Source organism: Marmota monax, unplaced genomic scaffold, assembly GCF_021218885.2.
Source record: "Marmota monax isolate L192 unplaced genomic scaffold, Marmota_monax_Labrador192_F-V1.1 WCK01_AAM20220418_F8-fsc00059, whole genome shotgun sequence".
In the NCBI taxonomy this organism is placed as follows: Eukaryota; Metazoa; Chordata; class Mammalia; order Rodentia; family Sciuridae; genus Marmota; species Marmota monax.
In genome coordinates, this window is record NW_026693595.1 from 8,473,531 (window position 1) to 8,499,709 (window position 26,179).

The 26,179-nt window shown below is 33.5% G+C and overlaps 1 protein-coding gene across 2 annotated transcripts in view; it reads right to left on the reverse strand.

The window, feature by feature from the left end:
• Positions 1-7,728: 7,728 nt before the first annotated feature.
• Positions 7,729-26,179, reverse strand: part of LOC124102986 (zinc-regulated GTPase metalloprotein activator 1B) — a 42,200-nt gene continuing 23,749 nt past the window's right edge. Inside the window, exons 10-15 of one of the 2 annotated variants that reach the window (XM_046459449.2) lie at positions 21,656-21,712; positions 16,594-16,645; positions 10,980-11,048; positions 10,812-10,877; positions 8,298-8,427; positions 7,729-7,915 (exon numbers count right to left, since the gene is read on the reverse strand). In XM_046459449.2, coding sequence (XP_046315405.1) covers positions 7,809-7,915; positions 8,298-8,427; positions 10,812-10,877; positions 10,980-11,048; positions 16,594-16,645; positions 21,656-21,712 — 481 coding nt within the window. In that variant the 3' untranslated portion in view covers positions 7,729-7,808. Of the gene's footprint in view, positions 7,916-8,297; positions 8,431-10,811; positions 10,878-10,979; positions 11,049-16,593; positions 16,646-21,655; positions 21,713-26,179 lie in introns of both variants that reach the window. The other variant, XM_058584029.1, reaches the window with a different exon arrangement.

Below are 26,179 nucleotides of genomic sequence, written 5' to 3' on the forward strand. Positions count from 1 at the left end.
CACTTCCCCTGACGCAGTCCAATAAGGAGGGTCAGCAGCGCAAACATTACTCAAGGGAGGAGCCCCTCAGCCCCCTCCTCCTTACAGCCACCCGCCATATGTTTGGCTTTTCGAGTTTAACCAGCCCACTAGCCCTGGCATTGCCTGGGTTCTGTGAACATGCTTTAAAACTGTGTAAATAAAACTGAAGAAAATATGGTCTTCAGTGACTACCTTGACGTTCGGACCTTTCTGCAAACAGAATTTGGCAGTGAGGTAGAGCACTGAAATGTATATGGTGTTGAATTATCAGTAAAAGGATTTATTTGAGGAGGGGGATATTTCTTAGATGGTTAATCACCCACTTTCATTGGTGGATTTTGTCATCATCCAGAATGGTGGCCTGAATTATTTTTAAATATTCAGCCCAAGGAGTCTATTGTCCTTCCTACCTTCCATACAAGTTTCCCATATGCTCTCCCTGACAAAAAATTTTAAAAAGACTCAAATATCAGAGCACTAAATTGTGGCAATTCAGGGTGAAGTGAAGGCAGGATGACTAAATAGAGGATTCCCCTGCCTCCTCACAGCAGTAATTCTCCAACTTCTTTGAACATTTGGCTACAGTAAGAAATGTATTTGATACCATTATCTTGCACGTACAAATAAGCATGCCTAGAATGTGTTTCACAAAAAAGAAACCTTACACTACAGTGATTCCTGATATTTTCTTCTTTTTCTTAATGGTTATGATCAATTTAATTGATTCACAACATTAAATTGGCCCCCAAAGGGAATCTCTATCCATAAATGTCATTCTTTTTCTCTCCTTCTTCTGATCCTTCTACCTTTTTTAGACACACAAAGCATTTATTGTAATAACAGGAGTGGAATGACAACAGCTATTTAACTGACTCACCTAGAATCCTTGGAATTAACAAGACTTTTAGATTGGCCTCATTTTACTATACAAATAGGGTTCTTATGATAAAATATTAAGCCACAATACATAAATAATTTAAAACCCACCTACTTGGGGGAAACGGTGAGGTGGCATCTCATAGAATCACATAATCACATTAGTGTTTATAAAATGACAGTGAATTTTCAGAGAGAAATCAGAAGATAACTATAAGGGCAAAATATAATCAAAAAGTAGCTTCATACCTTCAGGATTAAAAGTAGAGTAGCTAGTACTTTTCAGACAGAATTTGAAGAACATCTTCCTTACTGTTAAGCCTTACTCTGTATTGCTGAAGTTTTAACCCTTCTAAGGCTTTTTAGTTAGATGCAACTTAAAGGAGAACAAATAACAGAAGGGTTGTGCCTAAGAGACTTGTGTCTGAATCCCAAATTTACCAATGACTGTTTGTGTGATCTAAGCTTTTGGAGGGCCAGCACAGATGTCTCATTCAACCTGATTCTCCCCTCAAGCCTCTGGTAAGAGGTATATTTTTCCCCACTAGCAAAAGAATCAGATGACCTGGGAAAGGGGGTATTGTTAGTTTTCCTAAAGTCAACTTCTATGGGGATTTGGGTTATTTACAAATAAAAGGATGTTAAATATGTGCTCAAAAACGCACATTAATGAGTGTGTGTCAGAGAGGAACTGGAGACAACTGAAGAGCTCCCTGTAGCCAAAGCTGGGACAATTTAAGCAACAAAATAAAATAGTACTGGATTATAAAAGAAAGTACAAAATAAATGTATCCATATTGATAAAAACCAATGACTGTGTAAATTAATAAATGGGGGAAAGAGAAAGCTCCCTTGCAGAAGAATCCCAAATAAATTATGTAGATATTCTGCCCATAAGGAGGTGGAATATAATTCTCCACTACTTGTGATTTATTCCAGGGTACTATATGGAAGGGGGGGGGGAGAGTAAGTAACCCTTTCCAGTGGAGAAACTTGACAAATACAACTTCAACAAACTGATCAAAACCAACATCAATTGCCTAGATCATGTTGATAGTACATACCTATGAGATGACATGATGAAAATGGCACTCTGATCTTTGTTCTCTAAATCTTAGTCTAACCATAAGAAAAAACATCAATAGAATGTTTTTAGAGAGCATCTTGTATACCTGACCAATATTCTAATAGAAGAGCGTCTTGTGTACCTGACCAATATTCCTCAAAACTGTCAAGATAATTAAAACAAGGGAAGTTTAAGAAATTGTCACAGTCAAGAGTTATATAACTACTAAATGTAATGTACTATCCTGCATGGGATTCTCAATCAGAAAAAATGTAAAAAAACAGGGAAACAAAAAATGTGAACTTTAGCTAATGATAATAAATCAATATTAATTCACTAATTGTACAAAGCTACCATACCATTTAAAGTTGTTAATAGTATGTGCATAGGGGTAAACTACTACCTGCTCAATCTACTGTAAATCTAAAACTTTCCTTTAATAGTACATTCTTTTAAAAAATTAAACATGGAGAATAAAAGGATCTAAGAGACAAAAAACAGAAACTTAAATGACCATCAGCTGATGAGTTGATAAACTAAACATGACATATCCATACAATGGATATTATTCAGTAACAAAAAGGAATGAAGTACTGACACATATCACAACATGGATGAACCCTGAAAACATGATTCATGAAAGGAAGTTAAATAGGCAAATCTAAAAAACAAAAAGATTTGTGTTGGCTGGGGGAGGGGACAATGGAAAGTAACTGCTAAAGGCTGTAGAGTTTCTTTTAGGGGTAATGAAAATGTTCTAGAATTAGATAGTGGTAATATCTAACTGTAGGTATACTAAAAAACATGAAATTTATACTTTAAATGTATCAATTTTATGGCATATCAATTATATGTGAATAAAGTCATCCCCCAAATCAAATGTTAAAACAAAAGAGCTATAGCAATGAAAACTAAGTTGTATATGTTGGGAAAACTTAATAATGGTACATCACTCTAAACAAGAAAAAGGAATTCCTAACGTCCCACTCCATCAATTCCATAGTGTTGCCTTAAGAATCAAGTTTTAGCTGGGCATGGTGGTAGACACCTGTAATCCCAGCTACTCAGGAGGCTGAGGCAAGAGGACTACCAATAGTTTGAGGCCAGCCTGGAAAACTTCCTAAGCCCCTATATCAAAATAAGAATGAAAGAGGGTTGGGGATTTTGCTCAGTATAGAGCATCTCTGGGATGTATCCCCAGTACCATTAAAAACAAACAAAAGAATCAAGTTTTATTTTGTAGCTTCTACAACATTTAACATAGTGCCTTACTGGGCACTCAAGTGTTTGGTGATCACTTCTTTGTTTTAATTTTGTTTTGCCAGAACAACATTCTAGTTTGAAAACCAAACCTTTCTAATCTTCAAGAAGAATGATGATGTTTATTTTTTCTCCATTCCACTCTATAAAAATTTAAGGTAATTTGGTCATCAACAGAGTTAAAAGGTAAAATTGATTCTACTATTAAGACTCATTCTGATAAACTAATTCTAATATCTTTTTTTCTCATTCAAATAGGGTGAGTTGTCAGATAGTCAAAAGCAGAATTCAATTCTTTCTATATCACCCCCACCAATTGTAAGGCATTTCTGGAAGTGAGAAAAATCTTCTTAAAGCAATCTAAAAATATAGTTTTCCCACCTACCAGTAATCTAAGGGAAACAATCAATTAGCAACCAAACCCATAATGTTCTAAAGTAGTGAAAATCATTAGGGTAAAAAGAAAAATCATTAGCTTTTGCTTTACTTTGTTGATAACTGCTTTTAACATTCACAATCTAGGAATTAAAAACTCTAAAAGATATTTTTGATTTTCCTAATTTCTACTCACAAGTCTATAAAATGACTAAATTTCTCTTTAATTTTAGAATATTATTTATTTATGCATTTGGTGCTGGGGAGTAAACCCAGGGATTTGGCCAGGTTAAGCATGTGCTCTACCACTGAGCTACAACCCCATGCCAAAGGAAACTTTTTTTGTATGGTGCTGGGCATCCAATCCAGGGCCATGCTCATGCTAGGCATTCTACCACTGAGCTACATCCACATCCCCCAAGACAACTTTTTAAAAATAAAAATACTATAATTTGAATAGAAGCAAACCCCCCAAAATTAAAAACAATACAACTCTGGGTAGCAAGAAGGGAAGGTGATAAAAAGCCACCCCCACCCCCACCCCACAAGTCTGCTTAGGAGTCTAACAAAATGAAATGAGCTATCTTTCTAACTCACACACCATTTGGTAGTCATTAGGACAGAGAAAACTTTGAAAGTTTTTACCAAGTTGACCTCTTAATCACCGGGTCCACCCCTCACAACTTATGCTGATACCTCCCTACATCTCTCATAAACTCAGTACAATTTTCTTGCCTCTTTAACTGGAAAAGGCCTCCCAAGGAAACATTTGTTTTAAGGTGTGCAGAAGCCTGAATTGTATATGCAAAAAAGTCTTGTAGAAAAGGGAATTCACATTTGTTGAGAATCTATTCAGGGTGTTTTAAATTTGAATCCCTGGAACAATCCAAAGAAAAGTTGCCTTGTTACTTCCATTTTATGAAATGAGGCTCAGCAAGTATTGTAATTTATCCTGTATCTCACAGGGATCTATAAAATTTCAGATGAACCACATCTAAACTGTGATGATAATGATCATCATCATATTACCCTGCAGATCTTCTATAGCATAAAGAAAGGTCCACATTAATATTATTATCAATTCCCAAACCTCTACAGAATATCTTTAGCAAGTTTCCAGTGTCCTGAAGGTATAGGCTAAATTATGGCTCTGATAATTGGAAAATACTTTATTTTAGGAAAAATAATGTAGAATATACCCTCAACTCAAGGAAGGAATAAATGTAACATGCAATACAGTATAAAATCCAAAAGAATCCATGAGATGCCAGTCCATTCTGATAGACAAGTTAAAATGTGTTTCAGAAAATGTGTACTGCCTTACACTCTGAACAAAGGCAAAAGATACGATCTTTTGGAAGGCCAATTAATCAAAAGCTATTAAAAATGTTAACGTGCATATCCTAGAAGCTAGTGATTTCACACTTAAATATCTACTCTAGAAAAACATGCACACAGAGGTGTGCACAAAGATCACACTCAAAGTCACTTACCAGTGTATTAAGAATAATCCTAGCTGGGCACGGTGCCACACACCTATAATCCCAGCAGCTCAGGAGGCTGAGGCAGGAGGATTGTGAATTCAAAGCCAGGCTCAGCAACTTAGCAAGGCCCTAAGACAGGGTGAGACCCTGTCTCTAAATAAAATATAAAAAAGGGTTGGGTATATAGCTCAGTGGTTAAGCACCCCTGGGTTCAATACATTGGAATTCATAACAGAAGTAATGAAAATAATAGATGATTGAAATACATCCAGTAGGAAGGATCCTAATGATTAACTCTGTCCTACAAGGAACAACAAACCTAGCTGCTGCTACCCCTGCTTTCCACCCCACCCCCGTCTCCACAATACATTATTATCTTGCCTACCTAAATGACTTACTCTTTTTATGTGGAGCTTCCTTCCCTACTTTGTATGAATGACTACTTTTAATTCAGTTCTCAATTTAAGGGCCACCTTCCATGACCACCCAATCTAAAGTTTATCTTTATATCAGCCTGCTTAGGGCTGCCTCCTATTTTCTCATTTATGTATATCCCTCCACAAGACTGTAAGCAATGTGAGAATTTGGCCTTTATCTATTATGTGCTGTTTCTACACCAGTACTAATACAGAGGTAAACTGGATGGTCTCTATAAACTTAAAAAAAATAAAAATAAAAAGTATGCTATAATCTAAATTTCTATGCAGCAGTTAAAGAATAAGAAAGATTTGTAAGCACTGTCATGGAAATATCCTTGAGGGTATCTATGACAAATGTCTTAAGTTCCCTGAAGAAGCAGCTTAGACTGGCTATGATCCCTGGGAATCCCACTGTTTCATTCTGGGAAACAATGCATAAGTGAAAAGAAACAATGCATAAGGATGGAACATTGGTTTAGGCCTAAGAAGTGACAGAGATGAGGGAGGAGAGAGGAAAGACTCACTTTATCTGTAATGTTTGCATTCTTAAAACATACTCATATACAATACTTGTATAATGAAAAACATTTAAAGATTAATTTAGTACACTTCAAAGGAAACAGATATCCATGAGTCTTATAGATATTCAAGCATATAGATTAATATTATTTCAGAAATTTCTCCTACAACTAATGATAAAGCCCTTTTTCAGGGTCTAGAACAGATCGATTTAGACACTTATTATTTGCCAAAGAATATTATTGTGAACACATTAGTTATAAAACAAATTTAAATTGTTAGGAAGAATAAAATATTTCTATAGGCTCTGCTATGTGCCAAGAGCTGTGTTGGATGCATTCTAAACCTATTTAATCCTGGAATGATTGATATTATTACCCACTTGATAAATAAGGAAACCAATCTCAGGGTAAATACTTTGCCAAAGATTACACAGCTGAGAAGCAGCACAGCTAGACTTAAATCTCAGATGTGACTTAAAAATCAGTGTTTTATTGGGTTGATTTATTGTCTATCACAAAATATTATTTTTCTTTTGTTCTTGTCTTTTTGTTCTTTGTGGTGCTAGAGTCTCACACATGCTAAGGAAGCACTCCCACTGAGCTACATACCCCCAGCCCCTCAAAATATTCTCTTACACCTGAATTAAAGAGAATGGATTCAAGAGGCAATAGGGTGGTTATAGAGAAGTTATATTTTTAAAATGTAGAACAGAATAGAAGGAAGATCAGGATCAGCAAACTTACCAGCAGACTCCAAAAGAATGTAACAGTAATAACCAAATCAAGGTAATTTAATCCATTAGCTTTCTCTCTTCAACCATGACAACCATTCAAAACACAGATGTAACTCCTTAACTTAAAATGTATGGAAAAAAATCCAAAAATTTTTGATAGTCTTTTGATAGTCTTCTATGATAGCTAACAACTATTAGTTTGTGAAAGCTCTTCATTAAATTCTACCTACGCTTTTCCAACAATCTGAGTAAGTTACGCTGACTTGGCCCTTACTAAGAATTCCTCAGTCATTATATACTTACACACTAAATAAAGATTATTAAACTGTAGTTAGAGCTGATGGTTTGTACCTCATCACTTTTTAGCTCATAATTAGAATTAAAGAAGATGAAAATAATCAAGATGAATTTAATACCAGTAGTAAAATTAGCTTAGAAATTCTAAAATTGGAATCTCCTAAATATATTACAAAATAAATAGCTGAAGTTTCATTACATGATCAGTAAGGCTTGATTATAAATAAGAGATAAGACTTAATATCTTTGACTCAAACTTCTTCCAGATTTGAAGTCGTTAGGGACAACAGAGACTTATTTTATTTCATGTAACAGAAACTAAGTGACAATAATTGTTCAGAAAAAAAATTTGTTAATAATCATATCTCTTGAGTCAGCTGAAGTTTTAAGGGAAAATGAAAATGTTCAAAGGCTTAATATTAATATAAATAATAAAGGGTAGGAATTCCACATATATCAACTTCAAATTGTGAAAAATGAATTGTGAAAGAAATTTTTGTGAAACATTTGGCTTTCCCCCATAAAAAAAAAAACTTCAGAGGTTTTTTTTTTTTTTTAATTTTATTGTGTGAATGTCAAATGTTTTATAGCACTGATTTACTAAAATTTATTAATCCTGTAAAATAAATACTATCTTAAAATACATTGGAATTCATAACAGAAGTAATGAAAATAGTAGATGATTGAAATGCATCCAGTAGGAACTTATTCTCATTTTTACCATCTGGTCCTTTTGATAAAAAATGCTTCTAGTGTTATGGACATACTTGATCTTCTTTGAACTGTGTTGTCCACTGCTTTTCTGTTTCTGTCACTGTAGCAATAAATAGTTGTTTAAGAATATTCTTATCTAAATTCCTGCCTGCAAATAAAAAAAATATAGCATAATTATATTTTGCTTATTAAAGTAACATAGTTCACCCATCAATTTCAGATTGTTAAATGCTTAATGATCTTCAGAAATCTATAAAAACAACATAGTTAAGTGATTCCTTCTTTGATTTTCTAATTAAGCCTCAGAACCAAATTGGTACTTAAGAGTAACCACTTTTCTAAAATTATTTTAAGAGTAAAAGGCCTAATGAGTATTTGTGAATGTTATTACATGATTAAGACAAATATACTAACCACAAGCTTATTTTAATTAAAATAAAGCACATAATATCCTACTTATAAAGCACATAATATCCTTTTCAAAACTTTTTTAAAATTTTGCTTTAGAAATTTTATCCTTTGCCACTTACCAATAAAGACTAATCGATTGGTTCTCTCAGTGTCATCTTCCCAGCTCACTGGAGTCTCTTCCAGGTCATAGAGTTCATGGACACCTTGGACAATCACTTGTTGTGGTTTGTCTTTGATCGACACCAACCCCTGCTTCACAGAGAGTGATCAATCAGACTCAGCTCAAAGTTAAAAGCAGAAATGATGCATTTCTGCTTTTAATGAATGGCTTTTTATGAATGGGTTAATTTCTGCCATTTTTTTTCAAAAATTTCATAAATCTGGGGAAATTATTTTACTCCAATTATTGTGCACTGAAAATAGTTTCCTAAAAGATAAATATTCTTTTTTTTAAGAGACAGAGAATTTTTTAATATTTATTTTTTAGTTTTTGGTGGACACAACATCTTTTTATTTTATTTTTATGTGGTGCTAAGGATCGAACCCAGCGCCCTGCACATGCTAGGCGAGCACGCTACAGCTTGAGCCACCTCCCCAGCCCCAATAAATATTTTTTTTAAAAGGACTTATGTACATTGATTTTTAAAAAACAATCCTTTTTTCTAATAATAGAATTAACACATATAGTATTCTTTTCTTTGCATTATTTTTGGTGATACTGTGGATTGAACCCAGGGACACACTACCACTAAACTACATTTTTCAGCCCTTTTTGTTTTTTTATTTGGAGACAGGTTCTCACTAAGTTGTCTAAAACATATTTTTTTTCCAGTACTGGGGACTGAACCGAGGGCCTGGTGTATGCTAGGCAAGCATGCTAACATTGTGCTACATCGCCAGCCTAAAAAAGTCTTTCAGTGTTATTGATCACAACCTAAAACTGAAACAACAAAATGATAAAATGTAATATATCATATACTATTAATTATTCTGCTTTTAAGCAGAATTAGTGAGAAAATTTGAGAAGTTAAAGGATTTTGAGTGATTAATTAAATTATCTGTTCTAGAAATGGTTTGCAATAAATGGAGTAGAACTATTACGTTTATCTAAAGTTCACTTTGTATTGATTTACAGAAATGGGAAAGAAATTATCTGATACACTAGCTGCTATAGGGATGAAATTAATTTCTCTGAAATGTCTGTGACATATATTTTCACATATATATTTTTTAAATAGGAGACAAACTGCTCACTCATTCCTACTATACAATTTTTGTGGGTTTTTGGCATACTTGCTTATTTGGAGGATATTTCTTTCAGGTTGTTTTTTTTTTTTTTTTTTTTCCTATGTTCAGTTGTGTGATCTGCTTTTTAAATTTGAACTTTTGGAATAAGAGACGCCTTGGGAAAAATTATGCAAGCATCAATTTTCTATTATTTATATAAAGATTGTGAAACATCAGCTGTTACTAGAGTTAACATTTTAAACATGGTGATGATTGTATGACTAATTCTTTTTAACAGGAAAGACTGTTTTGCTCCGGAATCACTTGGTGTTGTGATAGGAGGAGGGCCAAAGGCAGAGCCAAAGGAAGACAACTGCTGAGAAGCTGTCACACATTTTAAGGGCAAAATTGAAATTGAAGTAGTACAAGATAAGATAATGAACTCTACATAGGTCATGGTGCAAGCATTAGTGTAAATACCCAAACTGTTGCCTTTCTAGATAACCACCCCATGTATAGTACCTAGGGGATAAAAGCAGTTACGGGAAGAAATGTGTTCTGCCGGTTGAATCATGGGAAGTTGCTGGTGTTACAGTCAAAAGCAGCAGCAAGCAAGATCTGGGTTACTTCCTCTGAGTGTGTGGGATGTGCAAGTAGACCAAGATTCACCTGTGTCACTGTGCAGAAAATCCTAGGCAGAGCCCCAGGAAGTTAGTTGTTAACTGGAGAGAGAATCTAGTTATGAACAGTAATAGAAACTTGATGCACACTTGTGAGATGACAAGAGTATACACTGAAATGACTGCTGATTTGTTAAGCACACACCTTAGAACCACTCCATTGAGAGGAAAAAATACCTTTTGACATATATACCCAAATGTCAAGTGATATGAATGACTTTCCACAGAGAACAAGAATTCTTCTAGTCCTTAGTAACTTTGTATAGAGTATGATAAATGTTTAGTGTCTGCCAAATGAATCAAGAAGCATAAGGCTCAGCAGGGGAAGGATTTTCAACAAAATTTCTCTGTTAAATGAAGCTCTCCTGGAAAAATAAACACAGTTTTCTCTAAGTGACCAATCTCTGGTGCCAAGAGGAGGAGAATATGATGGAGTCAAGCTTACTAGCCAAAGAACTGCTCAGAACACCTGGGAGTAGAGAACAGGGACTAACATTTCAAAGCACAAAGGTTGTTTTAGCAGCAATACTAAAATGAAGCTGTGCAAATAAATCATGCTTTTTGCAGTGATTTCCAAAGCTCCTTTACAGCAATGAGAAAAAATTAAAGTCTACAAAGATATTTGTACCAAAACCAGTGTTTTAATTTAAAATCAAATATAGTTATTTAACAGCCAAGAAAACAACTTTGTCCAAAAGTCTACAAGGGTAATATTGCATACTGCACCTTAAGTCGTATGACTTCCATGCAGCGATTGTCCTTGTTTCTTACATTCTTTTCCCACAGGAGATTCTGTATCAAGTGAAATATTTTAATAAGACCAAGCATTGCTAATAATAACAACTATGCAACAAACAGCTGATCAATCATTAATCAGTTAAAAACTGTATTCACCTGAATAAATATATTTAGACTGTCTTCCTTCGAGTTTCCTGGTACTTCAAATGTGATTGTAACAATACTCTGTAAATCAACAGAAATAACAATTTTATAGTAATATCAAATTTATTTTAAAATATAATCCATTTTAAGATGAAAAGTAAGGAACATATTGGGAATTTTATGTTGCCTTATAAATATGTTAATTATATTTTTCTTACTATAAGTGCTGATTTTTGGAATTAGCAACTCCTTTTATATTCTGCAGAGTTAATCAATAGTTTAGTATTTACACAAAAACCTCTCATGAAAGGACAGTCATTATTTAATTCCTGCTCTTTAGGACTCTCATGAAAGAAGGAATGTTAACATACATTGTGGACCAAGTCCTGAGCTAGGCTCTTTTGCCTGTGTCATCTTGTTTCCTCTTTCCATTTACTCTTCACAGTGATACTGGTGAGTTAAAGATAAATAGTTTCCTTTTCATAAATTGGGTAAGATGAAGCTCAGAAAAATAAACTATCCAGAGCCAAGGTACTTACTGCTCAAAAGTGAAAGTGTGACACTGATCTCATGGAAAAATAAGTACAAAGGAAAAGTTCATTTTCTCTCTAACTGAATAAGCAAGGGCTGAGTGGAAAAGAGATTGTAGAGATGAAAATGACATTTTTGGCTTAGAATGTTGATAACATTATATACAGAATATAGACTCTTGAGATGTATATTTTCTCCTGATCTTGACAAATCTCTGTCTACAGAACCAGAAGTTTAAGATTTCCTCTAACAGATAACAAAATTCAAACTCCTTTTTGCCAATATAACCCAAAATTTCAAATTTAGTGACAAAAAATTGCATAAAGGCTAAGCATAATGATAAAAATATGAACTTCACCTTGCATAATAAGATATTCAAGCCAAACTCAAATAGCTTAAAACAGGCTTTGCATAACTTCCTAGAACTGTTTATCTGGCCCAGCATTTTTACTCATCATCAGAAAATCATATACGAATAGTAGAAAACATGAAAATATCAAGAACTGTTTTTTAATCCAAACTTAGTGAACAGCTTAAAGTATTAAAGACTAATTTAAGCACAAAGGCAGGGACATCTAGTTTCCACTCTTGTCAGTAATAGAAAAGTAGAATGTGCTTTCTTGCTTAAACAGGAGACATACAAGTCAACTTTTTAAGAAAAAAGTTTCAAGTTGGACTTTAAAACATGAAACAATTAAAAAAGACTTAGAGGAGTCCACAGTAATCCACAGGAAATACATTCCAAGACCACTGGTATACATGCCTGAAATCGCAGATAGTACTGGGCCACAAATTTAATGCCCTTTCCATCTTAAAAAAGCATTTGTCATGTACTATGGTTATAGCTTTTGTAGTATAAGATGTGACAGTAAAACTGGCACAAATTTCTTTTTCCTTCTTCATAATTTCACCCACAGATTCATTCTTAGCACAGATCTTAGCAACTTCATCATATAATTTTTTTTTCTTTCCTTATGAGAACTTTCACCTTATTGCTAAATGGAAGCACCTTACAGCTTCTTTGTCATATCCAAATCGTCAACATCACTACTCTTGTGCTCTGGGGCCATTATTAAGTAAATAAGCACTATGATACTGTGACAGCTGATCTGACAACTAAGATACCAAGAAGTGACTAATGAGCACTCAACAGAGTGGATATGCTGGACAATGGGATGATTCACATCCCATGCAGGCCATAGCTGGATGGTGACAGATTTCATGCAATTTCATTTAATTGCATGCAATTTAAAGTTGCTGAACTGTTTATTTCTGGAAATTTCCATTAAATATTTTTGGACTGCAACTAAACATAGGTAACTGAAACTATGGAAAACAAAACAATGGATTATGATGGGGGGGAGTCTACTATACTTTTCAGATAACTAAAAGGTAGTAACAAATGTCAATCAATAAGTGAATATAGAAAACGTGGTATCTACATACAATGGAATATTATTTGGCCTCAAAAAAGAAAAGAATTGTCATATGCAACAATATGGATGAATCTTGCAAATATTATGCTAAGTAAACTAAGCATGATTCTACTTTTATCAAGTGTCTAAAACAGTCCAAACCCATAGAAATTAGAAAATACAATAGTGGTTACCAGGTAATGGGAGGGCAAGGAAATGAGGAGCTGCTATTCAATGAGTTACAGTCATATAAAATGAATAAGTTCTAGAGGTATGCTGTATAATACTGTACATACAGGTAATTACATTGTATAATATACTTGAAATTTTGTTAAATAAGTAGATCTCAGGCAAAGTGTTTTTTTAAGCATAGTAATAAAAATACTTTAAAAAAATCTTAATAAATAGACTGTTTTTAAACTATTGGTTTTCTATATAATTTAAAGTAATACTATTACACTTAAGCAAAATGACATTTTCTTTCCTCATTTAAAGAAATCACTACAAATACTTACATTTCCATATCAAAATATGAGCAAACCAAAATATATTGCAAAAGATTGCCAAATGAAGCACAATTTGTCAGTTTCAAAAGATAGTAATTAAGTCTTCAAAGTTTTATGATGTATTTTATTCAAGTTGGATAACTCAGTTTTTAATATTGAGATTGTCTCAATTTAGGATTCAATACAGTCTTAACTTATTATTAAAGATTTTATGATGATATTTTTCTTTTATAGGTTAGAGATATGACTAATATTTCAGGGGGTACAATTAACTCCAGTGTGAAACAAAAAAGATTTTTAAAATTAAGATGATACATAGTGGTGCTCAAGGAGGGCAATCTATATTTTGGAACTATGGTTTTCTAAATCAGTAGACTCTTCTCATATTAGAAAATTCTTAGCAAGACGAAATCCATGAATTCCCAGTGCTATCTGATGAGAGTCAAAACTCAGAATTCATAATTGCCTCTAATAATAAATTAAACATAGATTGTCACTTGGGGTTTCTGGCCTACCTTCCCACCCTTCAACCCCCAGGTCCTCCTTATGTGAGCAAATAAGGAAATCATGAGGGGGAAAAAACAGAGAACTACATTAAATATTACTCAGGGATAAAACTTCAATAACCCATGCATAGATTATTCTAGGAACTCTAACTTCAGACTTTTTTTTAGCTTATTTTTATTTTGAACCTAAAATTAAGTCTCCTTTTCCTATGTCTGGAGACATGAAAGCAGGTAAGTGAGGTAACAATTCAGAAAACTAAAACCTACAAAAGGAAATGACTCAAAAATAAGATTTAAGAATAACTTATGTTTGCTCATTTCATCTTTCTTTTTTTTTAATCCACCAGGGTATTTCTCAGTTTTTTACTCTTTTGCAAACAATCCACAGTATGTAATAAACTTATACATGTTTTCTTCATCTGGAAAACAATCCACTGATGTGCTTAAACTCAACATCTACATTTCCACACTCCAGCTGCTGTCCCTTTTTGCCTGGGTATGACATTATACTATGATGTTCTGCCACTCTTCATCAAACCTCATACACACACAAAAAAATATCCAGGTTTATCCATTTCTTTAAGCTTTCATTATGAAGGCTTCCATGGCATGTAAATTTAATAAAATGATGGGTTTTCTTTTGTTAATCCATCTTCTGTTATTATTAGGACCTCAGCCGTGAACTTAGTGATGGATAAAGAAGAGAGGGATTTCTTTCTCTATACCTCAGATACACTAACAAAATGACACTGTTCATATCTTCAAATCACATAGCCCTTTTTCTGCAATATTATATTTTGCCCTATGTTTACATACTTAAAGGAGGAAAGAGCTTCAGATTCTTCTGTAGAGTTTTTTATAAAAATAGCTGGGCAAGTGGCACATGCCTATAACCCTAGCTACTTGGGAGGCTGAGAATGGAGGACTACAACAAACTTGAGGCCAGCCTGTGCAGCTGTCATAAAATAAAATAAAAGGTCTAGAGATGTAGCTCAGTGGTAGAGCACCCTGGGCTCAATCCCCATTACTACAGAATAATAAAAGAGAGCTTTTATAAAAAATAGACATGCCCTATTTCCTGGTGAAATGACATAATGTCTGGGATTTTCTTTAATACACTCCAGCAGGGGGATGAGTACATACAGGTTCGCTATGTATTTCTGCTTCTATGTTATGTCTGAAAACAGCCATATATACTTTTAAAATTCCATATATATTTTTTAAATTCCCACAAAAAAATACTGGGAGGATAGATTAAATAAAATTGGCAATATACTAACAGTATTTAAATTGGATGATGCATACATGGGGTCCATTTTACTATTCTTTCTACTTTTGTGTACCAAATAGAAAAATTTTGTAATAAAATGTTTAAAATACATATTAATATGCATATCTAAGTTCTATTCCTAAAAATCTGAGGAGCAGAAACTATTAAGTATGTTTAAATTATTTTTAAAGCTCTATAAGTGATTTTGAATACCTATATTTGAGAATCACTGATTTTCATTCTTTTAACAAATAATTCACTGAGTACCTCCTTCACACCAAGTCCCGTGCTAAGCAATGAAGAATTTATATTTAATGAATTTATATAGACTATTTCAACCTACACTACAAGGCATGATAAATGCCAGCATGGGGTACCATCAAGATACTATGGGTGTAGATATTAGCCATTATAAAGGTTTATGTAAGTAAGTACTTTCTTCATTTTTAAATTCCTTATGATTTCTAGTATGATGTCCTTCATTCACAAGCTCAAGAAGAATGTGTTTCAAGTTCATCTTTATGATTTTTATCATAAACGGTCAATATTTCCCAAAAATTTCACTAGCAAGGACTTGTACATCTTTTAGTCATTCATTTTAAAGATGTTTCTCCTAGGAATAACTTAAGATAAACAACACAAAGAAAGGTGCCACAAGCATGATGGTATAGCTCCACATAAACATAGCAAAAATACAGACAAATGAACTAGAGGCTGCTGTTAACTTGGCCCTACGGAAACTGAAAATGACTCAACTGAGCAATCACTGCCAGACAGAAGAGGGAACACTGCAGTGTGCTGTTCACTCACACAGCCTCTGGGTGGGTGTGGGTATGGGTGTTAAATGGAATGAGGAATTATTCTAAAGCTCTACCATCTATGATCTGCTTTAAAAAAAACATGAATACAGTGAAAATATATATAAGGTTTATTTCTAACATCTTAAATATCCACATCAAGGATTAGAATTTTAGATCATGAAAAATACCTTACAGAGTTCAAATTTAAAGGGCTACCTAAAGGTGAAAATCAAAGTCAACTTTGTTTAAATAAGCCTTGCTTATACAAGATTTTTACTTAATCAGTTATTTCAAAATAGTTAAAAACAGACTGTAGATAAAGCCCTCAGGATGCTTTAAAGGAGAAATTTCCATCGTAAGAGAGAAAAACATACTGTGACAAAAGAGAAGCCAGAAAGTAGGATGTCCTAAGATTCTAAACAACAATGGTTTGATGAATTCCTGTTAATGTGTTAAAAGCTGGATTAGACAATTTCAAAAGCATTCAAAATTCTGAAAATTATCAACACAGTTCAAAAATACCATTTTAGAAAGAGGATAATAAAAAAATTTTAAACATGGCCAACTAAGTGAAAGAGACACTTAAGATTTTTTTTACCTGATCAAGGTGAGATTGTGTGGCTGACACATGTTGAAGTTTTTTCTGCAAACTAAGAATAAATGATTGTAAGTTCAGAGATCAATATGTTTCTGATTTGACCTTATACATTACTCAGAGAAACAAAGCCAAATAAGGAAGAGATTTACCATAATTGAATCTATTCCACAGTTTCAATTTTGCATATTATTCACTTATTTTAGTAGATAAAAGTGAAAAAAGTTGTTTGTTTTCCCGTGGTGCTGGGGGATGGAACCCAGGGCACCTCACAACAAGGTAGGCAAGCACTCTACCCCAGAGCCAGAATAGACAGTCTTTAATAATTACCTTATATGTACATATATTCACACACATAAACAAACACATAATAAAGACTGAATTTTCAGCAACACTCTTTTGGGTGTTAAATATGTCAGTACATTTCTTAATACGTCCTATTTGAGCTTAGGCAAATATAAGTAACAGTTTTATACTGTTCAAAGTTCCTTAATTTTCCCTATGCTTTGTTATCTGAAAACAATGCTGACAGCTAAAGAAAGAAAGGTAAATTTTTCCTTATCAAAATTTTCCCATAGGAACAACTTAAGATAAACAACACATACATATACAAATACATATCAATTTATTTAAAAACAAGACGTATCCATAAATACAAACCTATACACAGTTACTGGTCAAGAGAAAATAAGATCAGAATCTTAAGAATGCATTGTCCCAATATGAAGAGTCAGAAGATCAATATGGCATAACAAATTACAACCATAACAACTGTAGCATACATTTAGAGACTGATGGGGACAGGATGGAGGAGGGACTTAAAACCTTGCAGACGTTTTGCCTCCAAGAACAGCAAGGAGTAAATTAGTAACAGCAAGTTTAGGAAAGAGAAAGAGCTTATAGGAACTACTGGAGGGAATAAGTCTCATTGGGGGGTCTCACTAGGAAAAGTGTCAAATTAAATCCTTCCCAGCTGGTTGTTCAGGAAAGGATTCTCCTGGTTAGCAGCTAAACACAAAGAAAAGTTCTACAAAGTCCTTACCTCTAGTGGTGGGATCACATTAAATAGTTACTTCTTTAAGTGTCCCTAAAGCACTATAATTCTCTTATAAGTGTAGAATGAGGTTAGAAAACCATTGAAAACTCATGTTTTTCATACATCCAATATTTAATGTTTTTGGACAATGCATACAATTTCATATGCAAGCAAAACATCAAAAATTTAACAATGAACATGTTTCAGTTTCTAGTAAGTCTCAGAATTTTGGATCCTTAATTTGTTCTCTATAATAAAAACAAAGGAAAATGTGCTCTGGTCTATTAGATAAGTGAGTTACCAAAAATTCATGAAGTTCGTGAATCAGAATCCCCATTTTGCATGTTTACTAATAATCTTGTAACGATTTCTGACTCTATACTAATAAAAGTGTATAAATTTAAAACGGTTTGGTGTTCTATATGTAAACCATTTTGTTCTGTAAAAAACAGTTAATTTAGTTCTTTTCATAGTTAGATGGAATAAACAAATTTTCTATTCCTTTCTTTTTTTTATTTTTGCTGGTGCTGGGGATAGAACCCAGGGCCTTGTGCATGCAAGGCAAGCACTAAACCAACTGAGCTATATCCCCAGTCCCACAACTTTTCTATTTCTCTAGGTAAAAATACAGATTAATATCAACAACTAAATGCTTTAAAGAAAATACCTCTAAGTACAGCAAATTATAGCAAGACATGAGTAGAAATGAAAAACAAAAAATGATAGTTCAAATAGCAAAACAGGAAATAATTTCACATTATAGTCCTTTTCTTAGGAACAAACTACTAAGGAATAAAATACATAAAAGAAAAAATAGTAATTTCAACCAAGAAGTATTTTAGTGTTTGATATTAAATGACAACTTGCAAGCTCTTAGGCTCAACAAAGAAAAATTAGTTTAAGAAAGGCAAACTTAAGCCAGCATGGTAGTGCATGCCTCTAATCTCAGTGACTCAGAAGGCTCAGCAGGATTGATTGTGGGTTCAAGGACAACCTCAGCATTTTATTGATACCCTCCACAATCTAGCAAACCACTGTCTTAAAAAACAAAAAAATAAAAAGGAATGAGTATATAGCTGATTGATAAAGGTACACTTAGGTTCAATACCTAGTATTTAGAAAAAAAAAAAAAGGAAAAATGAGGCAAACTTAAAACAATATTATTTCATTTCCCCAAATAAAAACACTTCTAAATATTACAAGATCTGTAACCAGGGCTGGGGATGTGGCTAAAGTGGTAATGCGCTTGCCTGACATGCGTGGGTTCAATCCTCAGCACCACATAAAAAAATAAATAAATAAGTAAAAATAAAGATGTTGTGTCCACCGAACTCTGAAAAATAAATATTAAAAAATTCTCTCTCTTAAAAAAAAAAAAAAAGATCTGTAACCACCAAAACAGCCCGTGGCCTCAAATAAAATAATACAGTTCTAAGCCAGATGTGAAGGGTAAGAAAAAAGGAACATGGCCCACTGCTGAAATGTCATTAAATATTCATGTGTAATGTACACTAGTTCTGGAATAAAAAGAAGAAAAGTAATGGACCTGAAAAATAAAAACCTAGGATGGGCTAGGCTTCTGTCCATTTCAGAAATGGGTAGCAAAAGACAAAATTATCTAATTAGGAGACAGCCTCAGCCAGTCATCTCCCTAGTAAAGCCAGAACTAAGAAAACACCATTTTGTAATGACTAAACTAAATTTAGCTTAGGGCCATAATCATTGAATGGGGGGAAGGTGGGTTTTATTTCTAAATTAGAAACACAAAGGCTTTGTATGGAAAAAAAATCAATAAATTCTGAATGATTGTATACTCAATCATTATTGAGCAAAAAAGATACTAAGTACCTGATGAAAATGGCTCACAGCACTAAAGGAACATATTAGAACTTTGTACAGGAGTGTCTTGAAAGGACATAATTATATGTCCTATAAAACAACAAGGTGCCAGATGTGCTGGCCACAGCTATAATCCCAGTGACTTGGGAGGCTAAGGTGTGAGAATAACAAGTTCGAGGCTAACCTTGGCAATTTAGCAATTGCTCATATGTAATTTAAATATACCAAACTTTCCTACCTTTCTACTAACTGGAACCAAAAAGTAGATGTGGATTTCGTCTAAGTACCTGGAAATGTCTGTACTTTTAACCTGTTATTCAGTTACTCTTAAAAATCCAACAGTAAAAGATATAGATGAAATAAATAGCTCTCAAATGATAAGCTGACATTTACAATGACTAGTTCTAGTCTTGACTTCTAGAGTGACAAGTTCATCTCTTTGACTTTCAGTTTTCAAACTGAGGAAGAGATAAATGCCCTGCCTGTCTCACACTTCCAGGTGCCAAAACTATTCTATTTTTTTAACCACACTAAATGTGAATCTAAATTCTCTAATGCATAAGGGTAAAGAGATCCAATAAAATATTATCATACTCTAATATCCAACTGCTTTAGATGCTACTTTCAAAATATGAGTAAGACAGGGTGAAAAAAAAAAAACAGTTGAAAATAAAACTGGTTTTAAAGCCATGGGTGTTAAAATTACATATACATGAATTGGAATTTGAGTCACAACTAGAGACTATGCACCACGCCTAACTGTAAGCAAAACCGCCTCACTAATTCAAAATACCTAAAGAGCTGTACATTTTGTGATCTTATATGACATATACAGGGACTTAAAAAGATATTGGGGCTGGGGATGTGGCTCAAGCGGTAGTGCGCTCGCCTGGCATGTGTGCGGCCCGGGGTTTGATCCTCAGCACTACATACAAATAAAAAGATGTTGTGTCCACCGAAAACTAAAAAATAAATATTAAAATTCTCTCTCTCTCTCTCTCTCTTTAAAAAAAAAAAAGATATTCATTGCAAGCATTATTCACGAAGCTAAGATGTGAAAACAATCTAAATGCTCATCAAGGATGAATGGATAAGGTAAATGTGGTACATACATTAAATGAGATATTATTCAGGCTTAAAAATTAAGAAGAAAATCTTGCCATTTGTGACAACGTGGATTAACCTTGAGGACATTATGCTAAATGAAATAAATTAGACAATGAAAGCCAAATACTGCATGATTCCACTTACAACAGGTAGGTAAAACAGTAAGATCCATAGAAACAGAGTTTAGAATAGTGATTGCCAGGGTGTAGAGGGAGAGGGCCTCACACATGCTAGGCAAGCGCTCTACCACTGAGCTACACCTCCAGACCAGGTGCTGTTATTAATGAGTATAAAGTTCCAGTAAGTTCTAGAGATATGCCTTACATCGTTATAGAGAACAATACTGTATTGTATACTTAAAAATTTGCTAGAAGGGTAGACCTCATGCTGTATGTTCTTACCACAATTTAAAAAATACTAATGTTCAAAAACAAACAATTTTTCTTCCCTCCCTTATCAGAAAGATTTCTCCCATAAAGCTGACCCATCACTAAAGGAAAGGGAAATGTTTGTATGAACACCCAAGCTAAAATTTTCTGTGTATATCATGTATTTTCCCAAAGAAAGAACATTACAATGGTTGGCATAGAAATATTAACAGTGACTCTCTAAGGTTCACCATCATTTACACTTTAATTTCATAGGAAAATGCATTGTGATTTCCAAACAACCAATTAATAACACTTTCAAGTACATAATTCATTAACAATGATCATATAGAGCTGGATATGGTGGCACATGTCTATAAATTCTGCAACATGGGAGGCTGAGGCAGGAGGATCATAAGTTGGAGAATCATAAGTTGGAGGGAAGGCTGGGCAACTTGGCAACTGGGCCTCAAAATTAAATTTTTAAAAAATGGTTGGGAGGAAACTTAGTGGTGGTACACTTGCCTAGCATGTGTGAGGGACTGTATTCAATCCCCCAAAAAACAAACACACACCCATATACCCACACTCACACACAGAATGATCTTATATGCCAAAGGAATGACAGAAAGTTTAAATCAATATAAATAATCCCTATAACTGTGGAATAAATGGAAATTACATTTTAAAAATGACCAAATTATCGAAAACATACCTTATTCCAGAGAGACTATCAAAGGCATGAAGATCTAATACATTAGAGAGATCAACTCTAAAAGGACAAAAATCCACATGAATAATTGAAAATTCTGTGAAATATATCAATTAACCAAGAAAAATATCTCTGAGACTCTTATCAAAATATATAAGCATAAGGATTAACCAGTATATCATAAGGAAATGCATATAAATGACAGACAAGTTGTAAAAAAGCTTCCTGTATAAAAAAATACTTCCTATGTAACATTCATAAAAGTGGGTGAATGAGCAGATCAAGGCAGAAAATTACTTGGTTATTGCTTCAACAATCTATAGTAGTTTTTTGTTGTTGTTGACTCTCAACAGTCTTTCCAATCTTGAAATATAATTTATGAGTTATTCAAATACTACACTTTCACAGCAGAAAAACAGTGAAGAACTGAAACTTTTCCAAGTAGCTTATTATTCCAAAGATACATGATAAATGGATGTATAGATACATTACAAATACTCTTGAAATTTCTGTATTTATTTTACTTCTCCTCCCAAGATAAAAGAAGTAATATAAAAACATTAGGAGTCAGGGGCTGGGGACACAGCAAAGTGATAAAGAATGTGCTTAGCATGCACAAGACCTAGGTTGATCCTCAGAATCAAAAAGAAAAATTTAAAAAAAAAAAACAATCAGCCAATGTATAAATATTAATTCACTCTAGGATTCCATTTACATGTGGGTTTGATTTCATTCATTTGTAATGGGTTTGCAGATAGAATGAAACTTCCTGTTAGTGCTCTATCTCAATGGACATTATTTCTCTTGGAATTATTTAGTGATAATTAAACCTTATTAGGAATACAGAAATTTAAATTAGATGAGAATAACATCACAATTAGTATTAGGTTCAGCTTAAAAACACAAAAGTAAATTTATAAAGATGGGTGGTTGATTTCCAATTTTAACATAAGCCCCCAAAAGAGCAGAGATCAGTAACTTCTTCATAATCAAAGTTAAAATGAAGGAAATGTCTAATGAAAATGACAAAAACACAAATTTCAAAATCAGACTCCAGGAGCTTTTCAAATGCTTATTAAATTTTTTCACAAGGAGAACAATAGTTTATTTGTCAGATTCATACTTTTTAAAATGTACAATCATAAAAGATAAAATATCTACTTTAATTTAGAACTGACCAGCTGTGCCTGCTTTGGTCCCTCTCAGAAGTCTGCACACTGTTAACTACAAACACTTTCTCTTGGCATAGAGAAACAAATCCCTATCTTATTAAAAGAATACTCCAAAGTTTTATGTTAATAGACTATAAAAACATTTTGAATTCTGGACATTCTAGAGGTGCTGAATTAGAAAAATAATCAAAAAAAGTAGTAATGTCCCATGAAGAAATTTTTGAATATCATTTTACACTGAGACCAAAGTCTGAAGATTAAACATATTTCCCTTTTCACCTTCACAGTCAGTGAATATTTATACTGACAAGTAAAAAATGAATTGACTCCTCCCACCAAGTTAATTATCTTCACCTTAGAAAACAGCTTCAAGTTCAATAAAGTTGGCACATGCAATTTTATGAATATCTAGTTGTTCTAAAAAATTACCTTCTAAATACACATTGTTCCTGTGACAATGTCTTTGAGAATATGTTATCTAGAGATAATTTTGTTTTATATCCAGATTTTTTGAAATTTCCAAAACAGACAGGATCAATAATAGGTATGTATATGCAACAAATAATACTCTATAGTGAAAAATAAAATATCAAAGACTCTCACCAAATTCTCAATGGAGAGTAAAAGAGAAAAAAAAATGGAAGCTTCTAGATGGGACGTTAATATGAACTTTCCCAAAATGTAACACTGCCATGAAAAAATCCTTCACTCATTCAAGGCATATGACTAGAAAACTAATATCCATGGCATTGGATGCATTTATTTTCCTCCTTTGGAGATATAAACATCAGATCTTTTCCAAACCTTTTTAATAGAAAAATAAAAATAAAAAGACAATTACCGTCATTTAAAAACTAAATGGAGGAATAAAGCAAATAAAAAGAGGGGAGAAAAATTTCAAAAGCTCACTTTTCTCCTAATTTCTTTTTTTGTGGTGCTGGGGATTGAACCCAGGGCCTTGCGCATGCAAGGCAAGCACTCTACCAACTGAGCTGTAGCCCCAGCCCTCTCCTAATTTCTATAAGTACTGATTAAAGCTGCTACTTTAGGAATATTATTTAAGAGTCATCTTTTCAAACTCTAATGAGTCTCACCAACAGGGTATGACAGCTAATTCCAGATTTATGTGATGCAGATATTGTTCAAAAGCTCAGTCCTGACTCTAGCATTAAATTTCCAAATGCTTTCCCAGTGGTACCTCAAACTCAAAACCATTAATTAAATAGAATGAACTGACTTTTCCAAACTTACTTCCACCACCACCCCATCCAAGTTAATATATTTCCTATACTTTAGAGAATAGCTCCACATTGAATTCACCTCCCAAGAGTCATACTGCTTTTAGAATCCTTTACTGACTCCTTATTGCCTACAGAAGAAAATCCAAACTGTGTATCATGCATTAAAGACTCTTTGTGGTAAGTTCTCCATCTCTTCAGTCATATACTTTTGCTTTCTGCTATATAATACCATGTGTTCTAATCTTTTTAAAATATCCGCAGGTCCCTGGAATATAAAATCTTCCATAAAAAATTTAAAAATACAAATTATAGTTAATATGGAATTAATATACCCAAATTATAGACCTATAAACATATTTTTAAAAATCCATTTTTAAAAAATCTTCCCTATGCTTGGAAAGTCTAGACCATCTGGAAAACTCTCATTAGTATTTTTCTATTTCTTCATCAGTAAGAGTTGAGCAGTGATTCCTCTAATTTCCTTTTCTTATAGGACTTATGCTTTGAATATTCCTCTTGTGATATTTTAATCTTGCCTAACATGTTGCTCTTTGCTAGTTTGCTTCTGTTTTCCCCAAATCACTCATCTTGGGCAATTTTTGTCTTATCCATTGCTTAAATCCTTAACCTGCCATGAAATACCTAACAGCCAGTAGAATTTCCAATAATTTGCTGAATTGATTCACTTATTGAACAACTGGGTTCTGGTTTTCCTTTGTTCTGTTTGTAAATCTCTAAAGTTAACTCTGGAAAAGACAAGAATGGCACGTCATCTAACGGTGGTCCCCTTCCCCTCCGTCTCTCCCTCCCTGCCCCCCCTCTTTCTTTGTCTCTCTGTTCCAAACCCTAAACTTAATGGCACATCTTCTAACAGTCTACTTTATTAATTTATTTACTTAGTCTTTTTAGTCCCCTAAAACTATGTTTGCCTCTAAACCAACTTAAGCCAATAAGATAATGCTACACACTTATTCCTTAAATATTCAAGGTGAAACTTTTTGTACACATGCTAATAGCAGTTTTACTTCTGTCCCTGTTTGTCAAACTCAACACAATAAAGGAATTAAAATTTAAAAATTAAATGAAACAAAACTTCATAAGGAATTCTGGGAAATTTTTAATATAGACCCATGACCCAATATAAAGAATTCTATTATGGATGTCTTGTCTTATCTTCACTGAAAAGGATTCTAACCCAACTTTAACCCTCATAGTACTATTTTAGAAGATCCCTAAATTCTCAGATGCACTGGCCAATACCAGATACTGAATAAACTGAAGAAAAAACATTTTATGTACTTGTTCATTCACCCATTTAAAGTAACAATTAATTACTATATGTTTACCATTCCATAATATAGCAAATGTTAGAAACAGTAAACAAAATCATCACACAATAAACTAATTAAGAGAAACCTTTATTCATGGAACTTTCCAAACAGAAGAAAATTTAAGATGCTTATAAATATGAACTGAATACATGCTATTACAAAACTACAGCTATTTATGGATATAATTTTTTAACGTTCATTTAAGCATTATGTAGTTGTCTGCATGTCATTTCATGAAGGAAAGAAAAATTAAGGAGAAAAGAAATAGAGGGTGTAACAGAAATGATTCACAGTATGAGTTACATAATCATAGTTTCTACAATGGAATTTGAACCACAGGAAGCACATTTGGTGTATGCTTGTAGAAGACTTACACTAAGGGCATTCTTCTACTACCTCTGTCAGCAAATGAATGGCTTCTGAGAATACATTCCAAATTAATGCCCCAGCTGTTCCCATGCTTATAAACAGCTGCTGTTGTGACTGCATAACACTTACAGTAGTCTGTCAGCACTTCTAATCTCTGCCATTGCAGACAAGCCACTCAGCAAAGGCCTCTACTGCACTTCTAAGGGAACTATTCCTCAACTAAGAACAGGGTGGTACTTGAGTTGCCAGCTGTGAGCCTCAGAGCTGCTGGCCCCAAGTTGCATGTCTCCCAACTGCTAATCATTCTCTCCAAAAAGTTAGCTTAATAAAATACCCTTGTATAGAAATTTTCTGAAATCATGATAGTATTTAATAGAAAATTAGTTCAATCTACAAAAATACATTCCATGGATG